This window comes from Schistocerca americana, chromosome X (genome assembly GCF_021461395.2).
Source record: "Schistocerca americana isolate TAMUIC-IGC-003095 chromosome X, iqSchAmer2.1, whole genome shotgun sequence".
Classification (NCBI taxonomy): Eukaryota; Metazoa; Arthropoda; class Insecta; order Orthoptera; family Acrididae; genus Schistocerca; species Schistocerca americana.
The window spans coordinates 628,380,569-628,402,480 of NC_060130.1; the positions used below are offsets into that span (position 1 = coordinate 628,380,569).

General features: G+C 40.8%; 1 protein-coding gene across 1 annotated transcript; it reads right to left on the minus strand.

Annotated features, from left to right (window-relative positions):
* Positions 1 to 14,921: 14,921 nt before the first annotated feature.
* Positions 14,922 to 15,478, minus strand: LOC124556211 (transmembrane protein 272-like). The gene is made up of 2 exons (XM_047130200.1): positions 15,442 to 15,478; positions 14,922 to 15,358 (listed from the first exon to the last, which is right to left on the minus strand). The coding sequence occupies exons 1-2, from the start codon at positions 15,476 to 15,478 to the stop codon at positions 14,922 to 14,924; spliced, it is 474 nt and encodes a 157-aa protein (XP_046986156.1).
* Positions 15,479 to 21,912: the final 6,434 nt, after the last annotated feature.

The following is a 21,912-nucleotide window of genomic DNA, read 5'->3' on the forward strand; positions in this document are numbered from 1 at the left end:
GCGGCACATTAACGAGTAAGACACTGAGCTATAACCTCTTTGACTACTTCCCCAATGATCTGAAGAACATAATACACAATAAAATAAACTTCAAACACACATCGTAATGATATCTGTTTGACAGCTACTCCTACTCCATACAAGAATTTATGAATGTGTAACACTACAATATGTTCTCTTTTCAGCAGGACTTACAACATAGAATACGTCATAATATGACATTTTATAATGAATAATTCCAGGTAAACTGCAAACAGTTTAATTAGTAATGTTTCTTCTTTACTACAATCTTGTTTCTGCTATAGCGCCATTTGCAAGTAAACCTGTAGATGTTACATTTGCTGAGTCTTCTTACGTTTGTAAAAGTTGTACATAAAGGTCAGTTTACATATATACTTACATCTTGCTGGAATAGAGGCCCCTGTTGCATCTGTGAGTACACTTTCGGCTGTGTATTTGATGCTAGTTTTTTACAGTCAGGGAAGTTCTGTAAGTACAGAATATTTTAACGAAATGAATACATATATGTGTGTGTGTACGCGTGTGTGTTTTGGTGACGAGGAGAAGTGATGAGAATGTGGTTACTTGTGTGTGAGTAGTTCCGTATAGAGTTAAATTTGCAACGCCACATGAAAAAAAGAACAAAAATTTTCAGGACGCTCCCACATTTTTCACCATGAAAGTGTCATAATTGTTAACTAAATAACTTTCAAAATCATACCAAGATATCGCAATTATGATCCAAGGAATATGCAGAGTGATGCTCAAGTAACAAGCTTCTTAATTTCTGTTTTCTATACTCCTTGCTTTCAGAAATGCAGAAGTCGTCTGGGAAGCTGGTATCTGTTTCCCTTCCATGTATAATCCTGTTGCGAGTTTTCCTTTAATTTTGTTTAACGCTTATTCGGTGTAGAAATTTAATAGCATAAAGTTCAAATCTACATTTTTAGTACCAGCTCGTTTTCCTTCAGTGCCTGCTTCTATGATTCTCATTTTCCTTTCTTAGATACGAAAAATCGCTTGTCTGTATCTGTACTCCATACATAATCTCCTAAAAATTCTGCTCATCAGTGTACGACTCACATTTTTGGAGGACGTCTCTAGATCAAAAAATGATGCGAAGCTGCTCAAGCTACTTATTAATTCATCCTTGGAGTACTATGAAATGCATGATATCAGAGTTTGTTGTCCAGTAGCATGACATTTTATATAATAGATGCACGCATGTAGATTTTCTTTGTATCAAGATCGCAAATGTCACAGAAATCGCCACTACAATTTCTGTGGTTTAATACCAGGGAATGCTTACTTTGCAGTATTATTTGTTCATGAAGGCGAGTTAGTTGAGTGTTGTGAGCCTGAAATAAGTACTGCACTGGTATTTCATTAATTCACTGAACCTTATGAATTATAGCCTACAGTCTGTAAAAATGACATGTCTGAACAAATTTGGAGATTAGGGCAGCGTTGAAACGCATACAACATACGAGTCATATGCTTATTCCTGTTCAGGTAACTTTATTTTATTCAAAAGAGAAAACAATATTTTCGAAAATAACCTTTATTTTTCACACCGAGAATCAGATAAACATTGTACATAGTTATATTAAGCGTCCACCTTTCTAATTTGGTGCTTTTGCAGAGACAGATTTTTATTTGTTCCTTCACAGTTTTAGTTAACAGAGCAACATTAAGTAAAACATATGCAAAAATAAACAAAATTGGGTCGCAAAACACCACAAAACGCATTGAAAAAGTAGCACGTTGAAATGACAGTTAATACTTCAAACGCAATTAATGTCTCGTAAACAAATCCAGTATAGCGTAAAACCTCTTTATATGAAAATATATTTCGGAGCTATTTTCTACAATGATGTTTGCTCAGACGTAAGAATTCTGCTCAGGATCAGAAGTTTTAGAAAGCATTTTACACACTTACAAAGCACACTCTTCTATATTACTTTATTCAACATAGTATTCATTTCTTGTATATATCTTATTCTTTTCAGCGAAGCAATGTCTAAAATATAGTTGCACTTCCTTACACAGACAACATAAAGTATATTTTCTACTTCTACTTTTGATATTTTGTATAACAAGGTACATATATATATCTATTATATAACTGCTTAAGAACATTACACTTTCGTATATGTTACATAAGTTCAGGCTAAAACTTTTCTACCATTTTCTTGTATTAACAAAATTTACACAAAACTAAAACCTTTAGCAGATTATCTTACGTGGATATGCCTTAGTGTAGGATATGTTCTAATTAGCACACACATACATTTAGCACATCAGATAGGTACTATCTCTGTTTCTCTTTAAAGGGTGTGAGAAATTCAACCATCAATATAGCAATGTTTACAGCAACATTTAAGATACTTAAGATACATTATCAAGAGGGAGACTGCTTTATTAAAATAATACAGCGAGCACAAACGTCCATCCGAAATATTATAATTACATCGTGACTTCATCTCAACACGAATCAAAAACTCATTCCAAATTACCACTTGATGACGCAATCCTTCACGACGTAAGCTGAAAATCCTACAGTTTTCTCGTAATATTGGAAGTATGTCAAAATAACAAATCGTCTATGTTAACACTGTGAGTCATCCGATGAAGACATTGCGATGAAACTTTCCTCTAGGCATTGAAGACGGTATCATTTCCAAGAATAAGAACCGACGACATTAGATATTTCCCAAGAATTAATAACAGCTCTTTACGTAACACAATAATGAAGGACGATGTGACCAATAGCAGAAACTTCATTATAGAAATAATACTTCATTTTCTTTTGCGTCGCCCCTCTTAACTTGGCACTATCCAAGTTTAGTGGAAGAAATTTTATTTTAGACTTCCTAATATTTAAGTTAGTAAATTAAAGCCATTTTAATATATAATTCTAGAACATACCACGTGCTCCATATAACAGAGCAAGAATAATAAATCATAGTGGATCGGAACGAGTACGAATAGTGAATAATTGTGATAACGTACTGTGTGTCTGGATCTCCGACCAGTTTTCACCCTAGGACATGCAGTTATTCGTTGCAAACGCATGAGTTAATTATGACCTATATTTTTTTAAAAAAATCTGTATTGTTGTAGAGACCTTTCTGATCGCTTTTAAAAACGTTAGTTCGAACTTACGTATCGCTTTACAGGTAAGGAACAATACACCTTTTCAATATTTAAACCATAACTATGGAGAAAGAAAAATGTCCTTATGTGCAGACAAACTGACCACAAATGAGGGCGTTAAGTACTTGCGATAGCTGGAAACATCCATATGCCATCACAAAACGCGTTGAAAAAGTCAAACTTAAAAAAAATGTCACTTCTAAAACTTAAGACGGATTTATTGTATTACCTACTCCTCGATCTTCCATAAAATTTCTCTTTTGTAACCTAAGTATTTGCCAGTAGCTGTTTTCGTTTAACTCATAAGCTCAACACAACTCCCTATCGTTGAACATGAATTTATAACGTCCTACACATGTCTAGCGTTTAACGGGAAAACCGAAGAGAGTAATTTCATTTCCCGGTATATCACTTTAGCCCATATCATCTGCATCTTGCGAAATTTTTTTTCGATTTTGTACGTGCGAATCGCGAAACGGCTTTGTAGCGCCCAACGACCGCCACTACCTTTACTAACACAAAATGCTGTATACGAATATCTACAATTGAAGAATGGGTAAGATGTCCGGAAGTAACCTATTTAGTACAAATGGCTTCTTTGTACCTTGTCTCTTGTAACAGAATCCGCTGACAGGAAATAAAATGTTATTAAAAATTTACTAAATCTTTGCATATTAAGTGTATCGGCGAAGGTAGGACTCCCGCATCAAGGCGATTGTATGTTGTACAAATTACGGCCTGTAAGACACATCGACGAACCAGATTTTTGATCGAAAATGGGAAAGAAACGTGCGAGGAAAAGTTTGTTGTGTAGTTTGCCATCATTCTGAGATGTGGGGGACCAGGTGTTTCTCAGACGTCAGAGGTAGTGTATGAGTAGGGAAAACAGAACCTCATGCAACGAAACTAGGAACATATCAGAAGATATCATGACACAAGAAGAAAGAGAAGTCATTTAGCTATCATCTTTACCGCTGGGTGCTTTTCGTTTTCAAGAACTAAGCTTGAGGTAGCAACCATCAGCACAACACACACGCTAATGACGCCCTTACATATCAAGCGTAAAAATATTCCGAAACAGTAATTAGACGCTGTTTTTTTTTTTAATTCTATAAAGCAAGCTGATATCACTCAATTATCAACGCTCTAGGGTAAAGTACACTGATGAGTTTTCTCTCATCTTTGGTGCCTAAATGACGTTATTCATCGTTGGTAATACACTCTAGGGAGTCACTGGTAAAGCGATAACAGCAACTGTTGGCGGGTGATGGCAAATTCCCGGGTGTTTTAGAATAACAAATTTAGGTAAAATATTATATCCCATTTTCAAGTAGCTGTTGGAACATAGTTAATGGCCTAATATACACTGAAGTGCAAAACTTAAGGGCGAAGATAATTTTCGAATTACGAGGCACTGTCAAGTAACATAGCTCGATGCACCATACGTAGAAAGAACTGCTGCAGATTAGTGCAGAAGGTGGCTGAAAAAAACACACTATGTGACGAACAGAACTGACAGTTTTATTGAAAAACAATATTTACACTGAAGTCACCGCGACTTATAATGGTCCCCTTACAATGATAAAAGGAGGGACATAGTTCTTAGTAGGGTGTGTGATCACCAGGGATAGCTTGCCCGCTCCTCCTACTTAAATCGCATCGAGCACTTGTGGGGTGACGCATTGCAGTACGTCCACGTGCACCAGTGACTATCAAGCAGTTGATAGTCGCGCTGGTGCAGGAATGGAAAGCCCTACCACAAGAACTCCCCAGCAACTTTGTGGCCAGCATGGGACCACGTTGCAGAGCATGTACTGGTGTCCTTGGTGATCACACAACATATTAAAAAAGATGTCATTCTTTTTCTATTGTCCATGGGACTGTCATAAATCGGGGTTAATTCACTATAATTATTTTCTTTGAATAAAAGTTTCATTCCTGCTCGTCTCGTTGCGTTTCTTCTCGCAGTTACTTTATGAACTGTACAGTACTATACTGTAGCAGTTCTTTCTGTGTATAGTTAAGTTTCATCGAGCTATAATACTAGGCAGTGCCACATAATTCAAAAGTTACCTTCGTCCATAAGTTTTACACACCAGAGCATTATACCGGAGATCATTATGGGAGGAAACAAAATCACTGGAATCTTTAAGGAAGTTTTCAGATTACGGAAATTATATTGTTAACAATTTAGCAAAGTTATTCGCCACCAGAGACATTTGAATAAAGACATGTTGACAGAGCTAGATTGACTTCTGTGCGGAAAAGGAAATTCCTATTCTGCAGATTTCGTCTCGGTGAGTAAACATCTTTGAATAATTCAAAAAAAGATAAAAATTAAAACATCACGAAACTTGCAGTTGCTTAGATTTCGCGCTGGTTCCGAAGAGTGTTAGAGATCTGATATTCATCTCCAAAATTATGAAACTGATGTTGTTTGAGGCAGACAACAACTACCTAGTAATTTTTGCACTGGTACATGAAAAAGTGTTTTCAATCGAGATGATACAGAGTAATGGAAACACACTGCAGCTGAGATTTCTCCTCTCGTAGACGAATTTTTCGTGACGTGTGTGAAAAGCTAATGGTGTTAAATTCATCGAGCTGTCAATGTCATTCTGAGATGTCGCTAGCGAGAAATACAGACAGCTACTAGTGCAAGACGTCCTACATTCAAGTATACAGACATTATCAGTTAAAAAAAAAAAAACAATGATTCAACGAGACACTGCGTTCTCTGTAATTAACACGCAATTTATGCAAGATGTAAAACAAAAAGAATAATAGAAATATGAAGTTCGCTGAGCCAAAAGGGGAGGAACAAGAGCTGAGGAACGTCGCTTAATGATTTACAGGCTAATACAGTGCACCATATGTGAAGATGGTGCAAACAACAAGCCACTGGCAAAACTCTATACCACGGATAACGTTACAAGTCTTTCCAGGAAATAGAAAGATTTTTCCTCGGAGACAACCCAATGAAATGAAACGTCCCAGAACTACCTAGCTCGTAATCGCCATCCTCTCACCATCGCAGCGTGTCTGATGATGACTTTCTACCATTACACAGTATCATATTATGCGTAGTCATCACCAGCCAACCTACTTTCCTTACTGCAGACTTACCACGTCCTTATAATAAAAAAATCATTGCAGGTAGACAAAATTAGTTCTTCGTTAGAAATTTATTTCGTTTTAATATGTCCCCAGTATGAAAAATTATAAGTAAAATTTTATAGTAATTAATTCACTTTAAAAATCTCAATTTTCAAAAATAGCGTTTTAATTCGTTCATTTCTTTTCTCAAAGCAATTACTCCACCTAAAAATGTTAGAATAACAGCTGATTGTACTATCAGTCTCGTACTACTACGCCACGAGACGCACAAACTTCTATCCGCTAGCACAAGTTTAGTAGCATTGGCGTTTCTTCCTACTTGCTTTGCAACGTGATGTTACCTGCCAAAATGTTCAAAACATAACAAATAAATAAATATTTTTAAGATGAGCACATCGCTCCATGGACTAGACGTACTGTTACAGTACTTCCGAATACACTTGTTCATTTGCCGTGTATAACAAAAGTGTTAAAATTATGGAGACACAGCCAGGCATACAGTTGGATGTGAGTACTCCCGATTCCTCTCAATGAAGTAGTAGCACGTAGCGTAATGCTGTGGGAAGTACACGCATCCATTTTATCAAAATGCCAAACTAATTTCGGTTAAATGTAGCGAATCAGAAATACTGAGGTAGTAAATATTTTCTGCTAATTATCGTGTTTCGTCGTCGAAAGCTGTAATTGTGAACCATGATCCATGCATCACACATAATACTTTTGTACAATTGTACGTGACTATATATCGGAGCGTGTTCACGTGAAACCACAATTTTATAAATGCAGTGCCTGGTATATGAGAAGCCCTTTTACAAAATATCGTTTATTGGAATGATTCAGGAATATGAGATCTCGAAAAAGAACATCAAGAAAATATTTTTCTCCGTTTTCTATATTTGGACGAGTCTTAAAATTTTGGTGTTTTTCGATAGAACAAATATAAATTTGCCCATACAAGCCGCATAATACAGAATACGGTATATGTTTGTCTATTTTGTTCCAGGTAATTAGGATGTCTTATTTTTAAGCGTATAGTTGATCATATCTGGTACACATTAGTCGTCACAATATAACAAACAATTATTGTATTGTCTTGTACAAATGCAAAGGAGATTAATACCCACAATCCAAAGATATGTATTGAGAGCCACATTGGTTGGGTTTCGCAACTGATTCTTTTCAGTTTGTAGCTAATAGATTATCGAACAAGTTATGTGGAGATCTGTTAAAAAAAACTATCGATGTTGTTTTCGAACATTGTGCTTACACTTCCAGAAGAATAAGCAGCTGCATTAAGTCAAACTGAGACAATGGCTCCCAGCGTAAGAGGAGCTTATGCAAAAAATATATTTGACAATACGGGGGGGGGGGGGGGGGGGGGGGTGAGGTGTGAGGAAAGCTTATTGGTTTCCTTAAACTCAAGAATTAAGTTTGTTGTTATAAGAACCCGGTAAAGAATTTTTATTGAGTTAGCATATCGGCAACAGCGCAGGGATTCCTGGCGTTCACTCTCTAAGCTGACTTCTTTTCCCTTATAGATGGAACTCAAGTTATCCGTGTCTCCATAATTGTTAATGCAGCAGTTCCATTTGAGAGAAGGCCTCAGCAACATTTCACGTCTAATACTTTAGTAATTTATTTTTCAGCAAAGTGTTTCATATAGTGCGTGTGATGACCTCTGTATCACATAATATCTGGTAATCGTACGGTGGAGAAAAATCTTTGTCTCTGAAAACGTTTTATTCCCTGCTCACAACACGTGACACACACTGCAGTGAAATAACAGACTGCCGCGAGTTAAAAATCGTTTGGAGAGTGTCATTTGAGGAATGTAGTAGACTTTGGTCCCACACTGTGGATAACTAAATGTTAAACTACATTATGTGCAACTAAAGGGTAAGATAGAAAACGCCTTTCCTTCCGAACATAACGCTGTTTCTGCAGTTCTGCAGTGTCTGGATAAATTGAGACAGGCGTCTCAGATTTGCCAGTGTTGAGTATGGGTATTTAAGGATTACATCCATCACATGGCTCTCCTAAAGTCACACCACCCGACATTGCAAACTTTAGTATCTGACTTAGTGGCAGCATTGCTTTTGCGTCAGAGAAAGCGAGGGACGGAAATATAAAACCAGAAAAACTCCCGTATGTTACAGGTAGGGCGCTGTTAGAAAATACATCAAGTGACTGCCAGGGCCTTACAACAAAACGAATAGGAATTACTTTTCTTCTTTCCTCCTAAGCACGTTTGTACACTTGTATGCGTGCAATTAATTTCCATGGCGATTTCGTGATATATGTTAACATTGACCATAGTCATGCCTTCTGTTGGTTCGGTTGTAAATGATTTCACTTCGTCTGGGTACTTGCTGTCTGCAAGAGTAAATTGACATAGCCTGGGTGAAGGATGTACGTACCATTCTCAGGTTGACAGTCCTCATGCAACCCGACATAAATGTGCCATCTGGATACAAAATACCACTCTGCTGTAGTCAGCGCTACCTACTCTGCGTAATCAGTTGATTACAAGGAGCAACACTGTCAGCTAAAACACGTTGGGACTCATAGTGCCCGTGCAGTGACTACTGAAAATCGGTGTTGCTTTGATAGTAACATAAAATTTCACCGTTCATCAAAGTAGATGTCGTTCATCAATCATCACACGTAATCTATAGCTGTTCACCTCAAGAAGTTAAACTGCTACTCTTTTTAAACCTAAAAGACAAGTGTTACCTGTATTATTCAAAGACAGGTCTCTGTATCTAAGTCTGGCCTGTAAAGTGGCTACCGGACAGAATTGTATCGGAGAGAGTCCTTCCACATGTTGTGTACTGAACACACACACAAAGGAATGCAAATTAAACGTTGACTGCCACATTTGTTTGACAACAGGATTGCTTACACTCCGTCGGTCAGGTCTGAATCATCATGTAATGTGTAAATGTTTTGAATCCAAAATTTTGTAGTAAAAGCTGGTCGCATTTGGACACTCTTCTTAATACGGAATCAGACTGGCAAAATAAACTCTCTTAATATTTCCCTGTTATTCAAAACGCAGCTCTGTGTGAAAAAAGCTGTAAAGTTTCTAAGAAGTTCATGTTCACCTGAACTGTTCAGAGAACTTCTTAGCGTATTTATATAGATCGCCAACGGAACATCCAAATTAAGCACTTTTCATCATATTTTGCCTCTTTGGAGAAGGTACTGAAATTTCATTCACCACCGCGATTTCGTACTTTACATACAGCCGTCTTATATTCCTTTAACACCTTAGCAGTAGATTTTATCTCCTCTCTTCCTTTTTCTCTCTTCCTTCTTCTGGTTGTCACTTAATGTAATGACGTTAACAGCAATTCGCCGCAAATCCTGCTATCGTTTGTTATAAACTAACAGCGCGCATCACTTTGAACATGGACGTGTTATCTTGTTGTTATATTGCCGAGCGTAGCTGCTACAACGGCTGGGACTATACTTCACTTTGTCGAGAGATACTTAGGTTGGTTTATCACGTGTAGTAAGTACGCTTTCCGCCGGTCCTACAATATTAAATGTCACTACAAACGATCTGCTACATTAACTGTTGTTTCTTTATTATTGTGTATAAACCTGTCCATTCAGCTCTTTCACTCTTGCCGCTTGAGACTAGCGTCATGTGATGACATGTCGTCACCGCCAATTGGTTGTGATTTCTTTTTTATTTGTTCCCACAATCTTGTCTGCATTTCACACTTAGTCGACGTGAAATGCAAATTTCAAACATTGATATTTCTTTGGTCCAGAAATTTATTTAGTAAAGCACACATTTTGTGCTGTCGGGCGATCTGTATGGCTGTAAATGACCATACTTCGTACTCTGATCTCGCAGAATAGAAATTTTACTATTCCAATATGACCGATTTCACATAGAGGCGGCAAATCCGCTACAAAGTTGGGTAGCATAAGTAGTACACGCTAAATGATCACATGCTGAGGTTACAAGCAATGAATAGAGGTGCACCATAAATAAAGGTGGATTTTTCTAAATACTCTATATAACAATAAGGAATCCGAATTGACTATAGGTTTAATATTACCATAGGCTTACGCTCCAAATAAAATCTAGGTCATGCATACTGTAGGCTGTTGTACAGTGAGGAAATTACAGAAATAATCAAAACATTTTAAATATAAAATACATCATTTATTAACCAAGCAACATGGTAAGGAAAGAAAGCCGCAATGGTGCGATCGCCAATGCTAAGCCGGCCACACCTGGGTTAGCGCATGCAAAAACCACGCGGAGTTAAACCTGCTTCAGGAGTCACCTAATACAGATGCAAGTTTTTTGGGTGCGAGGTGTCTATTGCACTGTCAAATCGAAATGATGTGTACTATAAAAAGTAATGTAGACAAATACAGTAAGATTAAACAGATGAATGGAGCCTAACAGTGCGTATGAATAGGTCACGACAGTACGTGAGGGATGTCTGTAATCCATGCTGAGTGTCACAAACTACTACACACGGGGATTTTTAACCAAACAGCAATGACGAAAATCAAGTAACTGAGCTGAGTCCTAGGTCCATATTTACAATTATGGCTTAGGGACGAGACGGTATCTGTTATAACCGCAACATCTCATGATCATACAATGATAGAACTTCAAATTAATGCACTAGACGATAAAGTAATAAATGGCTATCATATCAGATACCCGTTGTGTGCTGGATCAAAGTATATATTCGTTATAAAGTGAGAGGTTTACATGTGGGATAGGTTACCTTTTGGATTTGGGGTAATGATATGGTACCTATAGGCTGTTCTACTATAAGCATAAAAACTGAGCAACAATTTCGTAATTCTAATATAGCTCTTGCCTTTAATACAACATATAATTTACACTCTAAACTGAGGCTTACAATAGAAAATCAGCAAGATAGGTATAGATATGCTGGAGTGTACAGTTTGCTCAGTGGAGTGTGCGGAGGCTTTTCTATTAGCGAGGCGGGGAGCACCATGTCACTACCGCAAACGTTGTAGGTAATCTGTCCAACCTGTAAGCGTCTTTTTGTATAACGAATCTGTACCTTGTATCCAGCACGCAACGGGTAGCTCATATGACAGTCATTTATCATTTGATTGTCTAGTGCATTGATTTGGAGCTTTATCGTTGTATTATCATCAGGGGCTACGGATGTAACAAATCCCGTCTCACCTCTTAGTCACAATACTAAAGACGGACTTCGGTCTCTGTTCAGTTACTTGATTTTCGTCATTGATATTTGCTTAAATTCCTCCGTTTATAGCAGTTTGTGACACACAGCATGGATTCTGGACATCCTTCACACGCTGTCATTACCTATTCACACACATACTGTTTCGACCCACTGATACCTTTAATTTTATTGTAGGTGTTATCATTACTTTTTATAGTGTATATCATTTCGATTTGACTCTGTAATAGACACCTCGCACCCAATAAGCTTGCATCTGTGTTAGATGGCTCTCGAAGAACGTTTAGTTCCGCGCGGATTTTGCGTACGCTAACGCTTTCCTTGGGTGATACTCTGCGGGACCCTTCCACGTCTGGCTGGCTTAGAAATCGCGGTTTTCTTTTTAAGTCATGTTGCTTGGTTAATTGAAGATATAGAATATTATTAAAATGTTTTGATTATCACCAAAATTTACTCACTGCACAATAAGCAAATAGCATGTATGACCATAGATATTGTATGAGAGTAAGCCCATGGCAATTTTAAATCTGTAGTCAGCTGTAACGCCATACTATTATATCGGGCATTTCGAAAAATATACCTTCATTTTCAGTGCACAGCTATTTATTGCTTATAACCTCAAAATGTGAACATGCAGCGTCTACCACCTACGCCATCCAAAGGCGAGATCGGTAACTTTGTAGTGGATGTGCTTCTCTAAGTTACCACTCCGCTTGTAACGCAGTGTTGTGCAGCAAGCTTGGGGAAGTCATGTCCAACGCCGATATGCATGGATGGTACCAGAATGTTATCAGCTGTGTGTGTTTTTTCATAGAGATATGTATATGTGTGGTAGAGTGCTTTTTGAGCTTTGTCTTCGTGTAACGTAGCATGGCACTTTTATGACAAGGTCTATAAGGTACGTGAAGTTTTATATTTACGTGAAATTTTGTATTTTACATTATAGGTGTATTTAATTGTAGTCTCTCCGCCTCTTCTCGTGGTTTTCATGTTCTTCATTTAGAACAGATTATGGCACCATAAGACTGTCCAAACCGCCATCTCAGAACAATAAAAATTTTTAAACTGCGATCACGGTGTATGAAGTGAGTTCTTCAGCTCTAGCTTCATTTAATTAGCAGACTCTCCAGAGTTGCAGACAAAGCTAAGGTACCCACATATCCTTGTTAAGTGTTAGCTCTGGTGACACGCTGAAGGCCCACCACTTATTTGTTTTTCAGGTGTTACACTACGTCTCACAACAATTATAAATGGATAATGCAATGCTTTGTAAGTCCGTCTCTATATCATACTGAGTATTACGGCCTGCAAACTGACGTAGATACAAAAAAGTCTGAGGAACTGGTAGTAATTTTCTTCATGATACCGCACAAAAACTATGGCTCAACCGGAAATTTTTAAATTGTCCATAAAGGCGACACAAAGAAAAATAATTTTTCGGCTTGCTTAAAGAAAGAAAGGACGGAACAGATTTCCTGCGACTGTTACTGAAGGTTTTAATTATTGACTTAGTTTAGACCAAAAACTTCTTCATACTCGTACAAAATTGGAAGGATTAAGTCAGACAGTAGTGACTTATCTTTATTTACTATAGTTCCTTTGCAACCTTCAGTTTAAAAAAATTTTTTGGGCTATTTGATCTGACCAGAGAAAAATATTGTACTCCGAACCAACTGTAAAATGACTTACAAATAATCACCTGTATCTTATATAAACATCAGTCAGGTGTTGTAACTCTTAAAATTGTTTGTTACAGAGTAACTAACGAAGTTGTGGATCAGTGATGAAATTTACTGAAGTCTGTCAACACAGAATTTCCCTTAAATAGGAAGGTAGCTTTAAAAGTATTTCTTGTCATCAGTTTCACTAACTGGCATACAAACGTTGAAAGTTCAGTTTGTTATCACTTGTAAAACATTATCAACCTTTACATATACAGTGGTAACTTATATCTTACTTCAACAAGAGCTGAATATGTTCATATTTGCACGCGCGTCCTTAGAATTTTCATTTTAAATGTGTATAGCATTTCTTTGAATGTGAACATTGTTTTTGTACACATTGCTGAGCATTACAGGTAACTAAAGTGATGTACATTGACCACACCTATCGCCAGTGACTGACTGGCATTTCTACAATATCAGAGATGAGTAGCTACGAGCAGCAATCAAAATTGCGCCACACGTTTCGTGTACAAAAGAGTGACACATATATTTATTTCCAAATAATACCACGAAAGCTACAAAGAAATGTTTAGTTTTTACTGTGGAAAATCGTAAATGGAATAGTTTTATCCTGAATAATAAAATCTATCCTTTGCAAAATTTAGGAAATAGGCAGAAAACAACGAATCATCTGAATTCTTCTGGCAATATTTCCAGTGATACATGTACTAACATTTCACTGTGTTTGTGTCAGGAAAAGATAATGAGCAAATAGAGCCATTGTAGTAAGTCAAAATAGCTATGTTGTCTATACAGAGGTGAAAAAGCACTTTAAGCAAGATAGTTTATGACTTTAAAGGAAACATGGCAAACGGAATGGCAGATTTTCTGAACAGATTATTTTACTATCAATTTCACTGTTTCTTTTGTATGACTGCAATGGTAACACAAAATGAGTGAAGGAAGCGAACTATCTTGTATGGCATTCGTTTCAGTGAATAAAAGAGAATGCATGCGCCCAAAAATGTCCTGTCGATAACAATAATATTCGCAAAAGAAGAATTCAGTGATAACTCTTGGTGAAAAGGCCTGTGACCCGATATGGTACTGCGTTTGAGTACTGATACTGATATGGTGGTACGGTTCAGCAGATGTTGTCTAGAGCATCAGTACACAAAGGCAGCACAAACAGTTTTTGCAACGATCAGTATTGAAAAATAATTCTCATCGAGAGATTATTTTATCAGTCTGACCTTGCTGCTTGCTTCATGGTTATTTATTGGTCCGTAGCTGCTGAGAGTTTACAGAATCGATCTGTACTGTAACACTTAAATTTACGGTAACAGAACTAGTCGTTGTGTTCAAAAGAGCAGAAACTACTATCCGCGACCCGAATCGCGATTAACGTGTTTCGGTGATGTGATTGTAGTGTAAACTACTAAACTACGGCAAATAAATGCGACGGAACGCGCGTACGGAGTCGTAAAAAACCGAAAACGGAACTGTAGACGGCATACGGACGAGTTTAGCGAGAATAAGGACACTGCGAAATCTGTAACCATTTGAAAGAGGATAGTTGATCACCAGGACCCAGCCTCTGCCCAGGTTATTAGCTTCAGAAGTCTTTTTGCAACTACACGTGCGGAGTTGACATCTCTACGTCGAAGTGAAAGTACCACTGACACAGTGCAGTGATCTGTGCAACACAAGAGGAATCTAAGCGAAAGGAAGGTCAGAGAAGAGTAGCTAGGAGCGGTGAATGGTGGCGAGGTTATTTAAAGCGCAGCACGTGGGGGCAGGCGAGCCAGCGGCACATGGCGAGCAGCAGCGCTGTCCCCGCCACCAACGACGCCAGCGACCACACGAGCGCCAGGTGCGCCACAGCAAACGCGTACAGCGAGCGCGCGCACCACCGGTTCGGCTCGAACAGCGTCGGCTCGAACTCGGGCCACATGACGTGCAGCGTCCAGTAGTTGCCGAAGGCGAACCACAGCGCCAGGAAGAGCGCGAGCGCGGCGTGCGCCAGGCGCGACCCTGCCGACGACGCGACGCTGGCGACGCCGTGGCGCGCCTCGAGGCGCTCGTAGCGGCGCGAGCGCACCTGCCACCACAGCAGCCAGCCCGTGTACACCAGCCCCAGCACACCGCCCACCACCATGTACATCGGCAGGTGCGGCTCGCGCGGGCAGTCGCGCAGGTACTGCACACCTGCAACACAAAACCACTGCCTGTCTCACATCGGTCTTACAACAGTTTATTCGTGATACAATAAGAAAATGGTGTTCACTCGCCATCACTGATCCAGTATAAAAATCGAAAGCTGGCCATTTTCGACAGTCTCGGGTATCAGAGACGCGGAGGTTGTGGGTTAGACTCCTGCCTCAGTGTATATAATGGTTGCAAATGAGTTGTTACAATGTGCGCCCACTGCAGGGTGTGTGTGTAAGTATTTGAAACAATTATCAGGACGATATGTAGGTGTGGGGTGCATACTGTAAGACCTTCGGTACACACACCATCAGATTATTTGACTTGTCGCTCTAACGAAGTAAGCGAGTGTCAGCAATATGTCTCGTGGTCTTATCGTGGCGTGTTTATCTTCTGCCGTTAGGTCAGACGATAGAAATGCCACTTGCACGCTTAGAGTAGCAGATTGATGGTGACCAGCTTTAAACAGAACTTGATTAATTTTCACACACATTTATTAAAATAATAACCAACATAAACATTACTTAACTTAGTTCTGGATGCTATTTACAACTGACAATCTGAAGTTCCTTTGGTCTTGGTATGTTAATCTTATTCTCTCATATCTCTGACACTTGACAAAGTGTCTATACATTTATCTGCATGGCTATGTACAGGAATATGATAATCTTATTAGGCACAGACTGAAACTTGACTATAGACTAATGCAGACTAATGCAGACTGTGAGACCTGAGTTTCTCCTGGCGTATACAACTTTCAAATAACTTCCGGGAATTCAGGCAGGTAACACTTTCAGCGACCGCCGATATTTCTGCGGGAGAACACCCCGCCATTTTCAAGGCAAACTGCAACGGACAGGCGGCGTACATGCAAATTTAACACCTCGGTTCTCGGACAGAAGCAGGAAAGATAACACACACACACACACACACACACACACACACACACTGAACACTAGTGCCACCAAAGATGACCAAAGTCAGAGCTATCGATAGTGAGACTATGAATTCGCAGGTGAGGCAGCATTGACTCTGTTCGGCTCAGCGTGAAGGGGTACTTCGTACCTTGGTACACAGGGCACATGTCGTTTCTGACGCTGAGACTTTGCCAGCTGAGCTGTCCCATCTTGAAGTTACATTTCGTCAAAATGGTTATAGTGATAGACAGATTGAACGTGCATTGCGCTATCGACCAACTGTACATCGGGTGATTGATGATAATTCTGAGTCAACACCTAAGTCTACTGCCTTTTTGCCTTACGTAGGAAACACGTCCAATAAGATCGGTCGTATTTTACGGAAATACGATGTGAAATGTTTTTTCCGACCTCCATCAAAAATTAGAGCACTTTTGAGTTCCGTTAAGGATGATCTTGGACTGCGTAAGGCGGGTGTATATCGTATTCCTTGTAGCTGCGGCATGGCATATATTGGTCAAACCATCAGGACCGTGGAGGACAGATGTACTGAGCATAAACGGCACACACGATTACAGCAGCCAAATAGATCTGCTATTGCCGAACATTGCTTGGATACTGGTCACCCCATGTTATATAATAACACCGAGATATTGGCATGCACGTCCAGCTATTGGGACAGTGTCATTAGGGAGGCAGTTGAGATTAAATTAGCGAGCAACCTCGTTAACAGGGATGGAGGTTTCTGTTTAAACTCTGTTTGGAATCCGGCTCTCTCCCTTGTCAAAAACAGAGGAACAGAGTCAATGCTGCCTCACCTGCGAATTCATAGTCTCACTATCGATAGCTCTGACTTTGGTCATCTTTGCTGGCACTAGTGTTCAGTGTGTGTTATCTTTCCTGCTTCTGTCCGAGGACCGAGGTATTAAATTTGCATGTACGCCGCCTGTCCGTTGCAGTTTGCCTTGAAAATGGCGGGGTGTTCTGCCGCCGAAATATCGGCGGTCGCTGAAAGTGTTACCTGGCTGAATTCCCGGAAGTTATTTGAAATAATGCAGACTGACTAATCGGAGGTCTGTACACTCGTTATAATACCTCGCGCGTTCAGGTATCACTGCGCGAGTGTATCCGCGAGGAGAAAAGGTTCTACGTTAGCAGCAATCTCATTGGTTGCGTTACATATTAATACGCGGATCGGCGGAAGCAGAATTTGGTCCGTCTCTAAGACAGCGCCATCTCGTAGTGCGGAGACGGACGAGCACTGCGCCTGCGCTGTTGTGCTTAGCGGGGCGCGCTCTAGTGGGAAAGATGTGTACGCGCTGACTACGCAGAACTATGTACACAACAGTAGGCTTATTGATATACCGGGTGATCAAAAGACGCCGAGGAAATACAGCACTAATTAAATGGCATCGTTTTTCTGCAACACAAAACAGTCGGACTGACGTTGATGATTTGCTATATAATGGGCACGACATTTTTCAAACACCGGGTGATCAGAAAGTCAGTATAAATTTGAAAACTGAATAAATCACGGAATAATGTAGATAGAGAGGTACAAATTGACACACATGCTTGGAATGACATGGGGTTTTATTAGAACAAAAAAAAAAAAAAAATACAAACGTTAAAAAAATGTCTGACAGATGGCGCTTCATCTGATCAGAATAGCAATAATTAGCATAACAAACTAAGACAAAGCAAAGATGATGTTCTTTACAGGAAATGCTCGATATGTCCACCATCATTCCTCAACAATAGGTGCAGTCGAGGAATAATGTTGTGAACAGGACTGTAAAGCATGTCCGGAGTTATGGTGAGGGCATTGGCGTCGGATGTTGTCTTTCAGCATCCCTAGAGATATTGGTCGATCACGATACACTTGCGACTTCAGGTAACCCCAAAGCCAGTAATCGCACGGACTGAGATCTGGGGACCCGGGAGGCCAAGCATGACGAAAGTGGCGGCTGAGCACACGATCATCACCAAACGACGTGCGCAAGAGATCTTTCACGCGTCTAGCTATATGGGGTGTTTTTTTTCCTAATAAAACCCCATGTCATTCCAAACACGTGTGTCAATTTTTACCTCTCTATCTACATTATTCCGTGGTTTATTAGTTTTTCAAATTTATACTGACTTTTTGATCACCCGGTATGTCCTACAATGTTTTATAGGAGTGTGCAAGTAACGAAGAGGGTGCGTGATGCTTTCTGCCCAGAGAAAGATCCAATATATTTTGTAGTGTCCCCAGTGTACTCTTTGTTTCTATCCCGCACCATACATACCACCTGTTGCCTACTTTGGGCACTGGGAACAATGGGGTAACGGCCATGTTGGCCCATTGTGATAATGACTCTCTCTACAACAATTTACATCCTCAGAAAACTGTAGAGATCACTTCTTAATATAACACTTATTGTGCTTGCCTTATGCCATCTACAATGAATACTACAATGACTAACTACTTTCACTATTCCTAAAAATGTTCAAGTGTGTGTGAAATTTTATGGGACTTAACTGCCAAGGTCATCAGTCCCTAAGCCTACACTCTATTTAACCTAAATTATCCTAAGGACAAACACACACACTCATGCCCGAGGGAGGACTCGAACCTCCGCCGAGACCAGCTGTCACTATTCCTAAACTAACATGAGAGTCAAGGTTAAATGTTCCAGAAGCAGCCTGATGTGCACTCTACAGACGGACACGTCAGAATGCCACTTTGGCTGGAGCGTCACACGGTACACTGCTCGATGTCACTGTGCTTTGCCCCACCACCTGCCTGCTTTCGTGTACACCAGCGAGAAAGGTGTTGCACAAAAATGATACAATGTAAAGGCTGTTTTAACAACCTCTCCGCCCACCACCTTTCTTTCACATCTTTGTTCTATCTTCCCTGCATAAAAAACAATCCTAACTAACAATATTATATTGCATAGCTGGATAATATAAGAAATAAGATGTGCCATATCGTGTTTTAACAACAGTTTGCGAATTGGACACATACTATAAAAGTGTATGTACAGGATGTTCCGAAATTCCCATAACAAACTTCTAGGACTTGTAGAGCAGAGAGAGAACACAATATTTTGAACAGGAATCCATATCCTGGCTATTTGCGAGTAGTGAGCTGCACTTCTTTTTCTCCTTCTCCCGCTCCCCCTTGAAAAGTAGGTGGTTCTTGCCTTGACAGTGATTATTTCCAGACAGTAAGTGATTTGTGTACTAAGTTTGGTTGAAATGGGTCCAATGGTTTAGAAGGAGATATGGAATATACGCACATACAAATGGGGTATTCGGAAATTCCCGTTACAGACTTCTAGGAATTGGGAGCGAGTACATAATACACTCCTGGAAATTGAAATAAGAACACCGTGAATTCATTGTCCCAGGAAGGGGAAACTTTATTGACACATTCCTGGGGTCAGATACATCACATGATCACACTGACAGAACCACAGGCACATAGACACAGGCAACAGAGCATGCACAATGTCGGCACTAGTACAGTGTACATCCACCTTTCGCAGCAATGCAGGCTGCTATTCTCCCATGGAGACGATCGTAGAGATGCTGGATGTAGTCCTGTGGAACGGCTTGCCATGTCATTTCCACCTGGCGCCTCAGTTGGACCAGCGTTCGTGCTGGACGTGCAGACCGCGTGAGACGATGCTTCATCCAGTCCCAAACATGCTCAATGGGGGACAGATCCGGAGATCTTGCTGGCCAGGGTAGTTGACTTACACCTTCTAGAGCACGTTGGGTGGCACGGGATACATGCGGACGTGCATTGTCCTGTTGGAACAGCAAGTTCCCTTGCCGGTCTAGGAATGGTAGAACGATGGGTTCGATGACGGTTTGGATGTACCGTGCACTATTCAGTGTCCCCTCGACGATCACCAGTGGTGTACGGCCAGTGTAGGAGATCGCTCCCCACACCATGATCCCGGGTGTTGGCCCTGTGTGCCTCGGTCGTATGCAGTCCTGATTGTGGCGCTCACCTGCACGGCGCCAAACACGCATACGACCATCATTGGCACCAAGGCAGAAGCGACTCTCATCGCTGAAGACGACACGTCTCCATTCGTCCCTCCATTCACGCCTGTCGCGACACCACTGGAGGCGGGCTGCACGATGTTGGGGCGTGAGCGGAAGACGGCCTAACGGTGTGCGGGACCGTAGCCCAGCTTCATGGAGACGGTTGCGAATGGTCCTCGCCGATACCCCAGGAGCAACAGTGTCCCTAATTTGCTGGGAAGTGGCGGTGCGGTCCCCTACGGCACTGCGTAGGATCCTACGGTCTTGGCGTGCATCCGTGCGTCGCTGCGGTCCGGTCCCAGGTCGACGGGCACGTGCACCTTCCGCCGACCACTGGCGACAACATCGATGTACTGTGGAGACCTCACGCCCCACGTGTTGAGCAATTCGGCGGTACGTCCACCCGGCCTCCCGCATGCCCACTATACGCCCTCGCTCAAAGTCCGTCAACTGCACATACGGTTCACGTCCACGCTGTCGCGGCATGCTACCAGTGTTAAAGACTGCGATGGAGCTCCGTATGCCACGGCAAACTGGCTGACACTGACGGCGGCGGTGCACAAATGCTGCGCAGCTAGCGCCATTCGACGGCCAACACCGCGGTTCCTGGTGTGTCCGCTGTGCCGTGCGTGTGATCATTGCTTGTACAGCCCTCTCGCAGTGTCCGGAGCAAGTATGGTGGGTCTGACACACCGGTGTCAATGTGTTCTTTTTTCCATTTCCAGGAGTGTACTTCGAATAGGAACCCATGTCCGGTAACGTCATCCAACGACGCTACACAGTGTTAAAGTTATAGTCGCTAGTGCCTGTAGATGTATATATACATACAGGGCGATTCCGTGATGATGTTAAAAACTTTCTAGGCTGACTGAGAAGGATAAATGTATCAATTTTAGGTAAAGATCCCTGTAACGGAAACGAACAAGTCGAAAGCTATAAGTAAAACCAGTTCTGATACCTCTGACAGTGGAATACATGTACTGGTACTGTTGTTGCTAAGACCGCAGAGTAGACAACTTTCAGAGATGGTAACATGGATCAAAACAAGGAAAAATGTCAGGTAAACGTGGGCTCTAAAATGCATACCTGTGGAGCTACTGTGAAACACATTTCCTCTATTGAACAAGTGCTCATAACTCTCAAGATATACGTTTTATAGCCCATGTTTACAAGACATTTTTTCTTGTTTTGGCCCATACTACCACCCCTGAAAGCTGCCTACCCCATAGTCTTAGCAACAACAGTACCAGTACATGTATTCCAATGTCAGAGGTATCAGAACCGTTTTTGATTATAGCTTTCGACTCGTTCGTTTCCGGTACATGGACCCTTGCCTAAAATTGATACGTTTATCCTTCTCAACCATCCTAGAAAGTTTGTGACATCATCATGGAATCACCCTGTATACACACACATTTGCTGGCGCCGGCGCCTGTAACTTTGACGCTGTGTAGCGTCGTTGGATGACGCTTCCGGACAAGGGTTCTTGTTCGAAATATTATGTACTAGCTCCCCTCTACAATTCCTAGAAGTTTGTAATGAAATTTCCGAACACCCAGTACGTATGTACATATGTTCCACACCTCCTCCTAAACC